This window comes from Hyperoodon ampullatus (assembly GCF_949752795.1).
Source record: "Hyperoodon ampullatus genome assembly, chromosome: 7".
In the NCBI taxonomy this organism is placed as follows: Eukaryota; Metazoa; Chordata; class Mammalia; order Artiodactyla; family Ziphiidae; genus Hyperoodon; species Hyperoodon ampullatus.
Window position 1 is genome coordinate 3,008,741 of NC_136920.1, and position 3,335 is coordinate 3,012,075.

At 67.0% G+C, this 3,335-nt stretch overlaps 1 protein-coding gene across 4 annotated transcripts; it reads right to left on the minus strand.

The window, feature by feature from the left end:
- Positions 1–369: 369 nt before the first annotated feature.
- HRAS (HRas proto-oncogene, GTPase) lies at positions 370–3,335 on the minus strand. Of its 4 annotated transcripts, XM_079708802.1 has the most exons (6): positions 3,212–3,335; positions 1,845–2,006; positions 1,499–1,677; positions 1,249–1,408; positions 1,077–1,158; positions 370–735 (listed from the first exon to the last, which is right to left on the minus strand). In XM_079708802.1, exons 2-5 carry the CDS (start codon positions 1,953–1,955, stop codon positions 1,096–1,098), a joined length of 513 nt encoding a protein of 170 aa, XP_079564928.1. In that variant the 5' UTR covers positions 1,956–2,006; positions 3,212–3,335; the 3' UTR covers positions 370–735; positions 1,077–1,095. The 4 variants fall into 4 exon arrangements, with proteins under 4 accessions (XP_079564928.1, XP_079564926.1, XP_079564927.1 ...); XM_079708800.1 differs by lacking the exon at positions 1,077–1,158; XM_079708801.1 differs by lacking the exons at positions 1,077–1,158; positions 3,212–3,335 and adding an exon at positions 2,157–2,281.

Genomic DNA, 3,335 nt, shown 5'->3' on the forward strand with positions numbered 1-3,335 from the left:
CGACAGGCTGTGTCCCTCCCTCTGCCAAAGTCAGTTACTGCCTTCCAGGGTCCCCAAAACTCAGGAGATACGACCCCTCCCGGAGTCCGAAGAAGCTCCCCGCCCCCCAGCCATTCCCTATGAAGGCCTCCCTCCCAGGGAAGGGACAGTCTTTGGTCTCAGTTTCCCCCCTTGCCGGTTAAAGGTGAATAAAGTTTCGTGTGCTAAGTGGTAGATGGGTTGGTTCTCGCAGCACCCAGAGGTCTCCGGAGGACGCACCCAGGGCCCCCAGAGGCAGAGAAGCTGCCGGATGCACGAAGCTGAGGTTCCCGCATGCCTCCTGGGGCGTCACTCGCACCGCAGCCTCCCGGCCTCAGCCAAATGCCAGGGTCAAGACATGAAATAATTTACTGCGACTCAGCCTGTGCCCAGTGGGCCAGGACGGGGCTGGAGGAGAGTGACAACGGGGGGCCGCCGGCGTCAGTTCATGACAGTCTGTGCAAAGCGTCCCGGGAGGCCCGCGGTCACTCTGTCCACCGACCTGGGCTGGCCAGGCTCTGGCAGCACTTCCTTCCTTCCCTGCGTCCTCAGCCCGCGTCTCAGCCAGCACCTCCACGGCCCGCGCCCACGCCGCTGTCAGGAGAGCAGGCACCTGCAGCTCAGGCAGCCCGGGCCACCCTCGTCAGGCGGGCTCAGCTTGCGCGCCTTGTGCTGCCGGATCTCGCGCACCAGCGTGTAGAAGGCGTCCTCCACGCCCTGGGAAGAAGAGGCCAGCTCAGGGGGGGGACCACTGCCTCGGCCTCGAGCAGAACCCCAGCCCCTTCTCCACCCCACCCCGCAAATGGGGAGTTGGACCCTGCTCCTCTCTGGCCCCAGGGGCCACCCCGTTGAGAGGCCTGTCCTCAGCAGCTCCCCCATGGCCCGCTGACCAGGACCCGTGGGGCAATCTGGGGGCACAGGGGTGGGGGCCCCAGGGTCACCGCTCCGGTCTGGCTCAGGGCAGCTCTCTCCAGGGACCTCCACCTCCCCCGGGAGCTGTGTCGGCCCAGACCCGGGCCCTGGCCTCCCTCGCTGCCCTGCCATCCGGGGAGACTTACAGCGAGAGGGGCTGCTGGGTCACGGGGGTCCCGGAGGGTCCCGGAGGGTCCCGGAGCTGGAGCCAGAGCCAGAGCGGCTGCCCTGCGTCAAGGGAGAGGGGGCAGTGAGTGCGGCTCCCGGGCGGGGCGGGGCGGGGCCCTGGCTAGCTGCGGGGGCAGGGGACCTGCTCACCTGGCGCGTCTTGGCCGACGTCTCGATGTAGGGGATGCCGTAGCTGCGGGCGAGGTCCTGGGCCTGCCGAGACTCCACGGTGCGTGCGGCCAGGTCACACTTGTTCCCCACCAGCACCATGGGCACATCGTCCGAGTCCTTCACCCGTTTGATCTGCTCCCTGCAAGGGGGAAGGCGTGAGCCGGCGGGCAGGCTGCCCGTGGCCCCTGAGGGAGGACTGGAGGCCCCTGAGGGCTGGCGGGCAGCTCACCTGTACTGGTGGATGTCCTCGAAGGACTTGGCGTTGTTGATGGCAAACACACAAAGGAAGCCCTCCCCGGTGCGCATGTACTGGTCCCGCATGGCGCTGTACTCCTCCTGGCCCGCTGTGTCCAGGATGTCCAGCAGGCACGTCTCCCCATCGATGACCACTTGCTTCCGGTAGGAGTCCTGGGGAGGACACTGCTTAGAAACAGCAGGCCCTCCGGGGACGGGACCCTCCCTCGTTCCTCTCGTGCCCCCCAAGACCTATGACGAAGAGACCCCCTCCTGCACAGCGGGTAGAAGACAAGCCCGTGTCAGGAGCCAGGCTGTGGACAGGGGCCAGGCCAGCTCACCTCTATGGTGGGATCGTACTCATCCACAAAGTGGTTCTGGATGAGCTGGATGGTCAGGGCGCTCTTCCCCACGCCTCCAGCGCCCACCACCACGAGCTTATACTCCGTCATTGCTCCTCAAAGGACCACAGCACAAGGCACTGCAGTGGTCGCCTGTCCCACCTGCCGAGGAAGCGGCACTCAGCACGGCCAGACCACACAGGGCAGGCCCACTGAGCTCCCTGGGCCAGCCTGCCCAGGCCCGGCCTGCCCTCTGGGCCCGGACATCCAGGTAACAGGGGCGGCAGCCAGAATGGTGGTCCAGCCGCTCACCTGTGGCACCTCCAGCCCAGAGGTGGGATGGGGGTCCTGCCTCCAGCTGCATTTAATGACTGTGTGAGAGAAGCAGGGAGCCGGCGCCCCAGAGGCAGGGCTGACAGCTGAGAGCGCCTCCCAAGCATGCACCCGAATTAGAAGCTGCTGGGTAGGCAAGAAGCCTGAACTGGAAGCGCCGTGGGCTGAGGTTACCAGCGCCCCCATGAGAACAGGCCTTGCCACAGTGGCGGGCACAGCAGCATGCCCGGACAGGCTGGTGGCAGCCGACAACCGGCTCCAGGGCCCCCCACCCCCGGGCATGCTGGTGCATTTGACAAGTATTCACTGAGCACCTACTGCATGCCAGGTACTGCTCCAGGCACAGGATGACGAGCAGACAGAAAGTCCCCCTGCCTTGGCAGGTTCGGGCTACGCTCCAAAGAAAAAAATCCACATAAAGGAAAAATAAAGGGAAACCCACGGGGCCCCACTGCCAGAAGAACTTTGGAGAGCATAAGGAAGGTGAGGAGGCGGGCAGGGGGCCAGGGCTCCAGGAAGCAGAAGCTGATCACAGGAAAAGACCCAAAGGAGGTGTGGAAATAAGGAGACAGGTGAGAAAGGAAAAGGGCCTGGGGCCAAGGCCCCTAGCTGGGGTGCCCTCAATTTGTGACGCTTAAAGCGTTAAAGAAGGGATGCCCTTGTGGGGACAGTGGGCAGTGACTTCCTAAACCTCAGATTCGTCTGGTGTATGTGATGGCCGCCCGGTGCCCGAGCTCTTCGCAGGGGTCCTTGGGTCTCTGGCGGGTGGGAGACCCCGCCTAGCGCCATGGTGACGGGCGGGCCTCCGCTCGGGGACACCCAGCGCACTTGTGGGGCCCCGGAAGGCAGGGCCCGGGACACGGAGCCGAAGGGGTTGGCCTGGGTGAGGCAGAGCGGACCAGCCGCCGCCCGCAACCCCCGCCGCAGCGCCCCGCCCGCCGCCGCCGCCCGCGGCTCACCTGCGCCCCCGCGCGCCCTGCGAGGACAGCAGGCCCCCCGCCCGGCCCGGCCCTCGCCACCCCCGCCGCACTCACCGCTCACTGGCACGACTGCCCCCGGGGCCGGGGCCGGGGCGGGGGCGGCGGCGGGGGCCGGGGTCGGGGCACTGGGCTCGCCCGGCGCATGGGCTCCGTCCGCGGCGGGTGCGGCTCGGGCTGC

Bases quoted from the DNA above. Each gene is read 5' to 3' on its own strand.
- HRAS (XM_079708800.1), bottom strand. From the start codon at position 1,955: ATGACGGAGTATAAGCTCGTGGTGGTGGGCGCTGGAGGCGTGGGGAAG. The intron at 1,678-1,844 runs GTGAGCTGGCCT...TGTCCTCCCCAG, and splicing joins AGTACGATCCCACCATAGAG to GACTCCTACCGGAAGCAAGT. The intron at 736-1,248 runs GTGAGCAGGTCC...TCTTCTTCCCAG, and splicing joins CGTCGGCCAAGACGCGCCAG to GGCGTGGAGGACGCCTTCTA.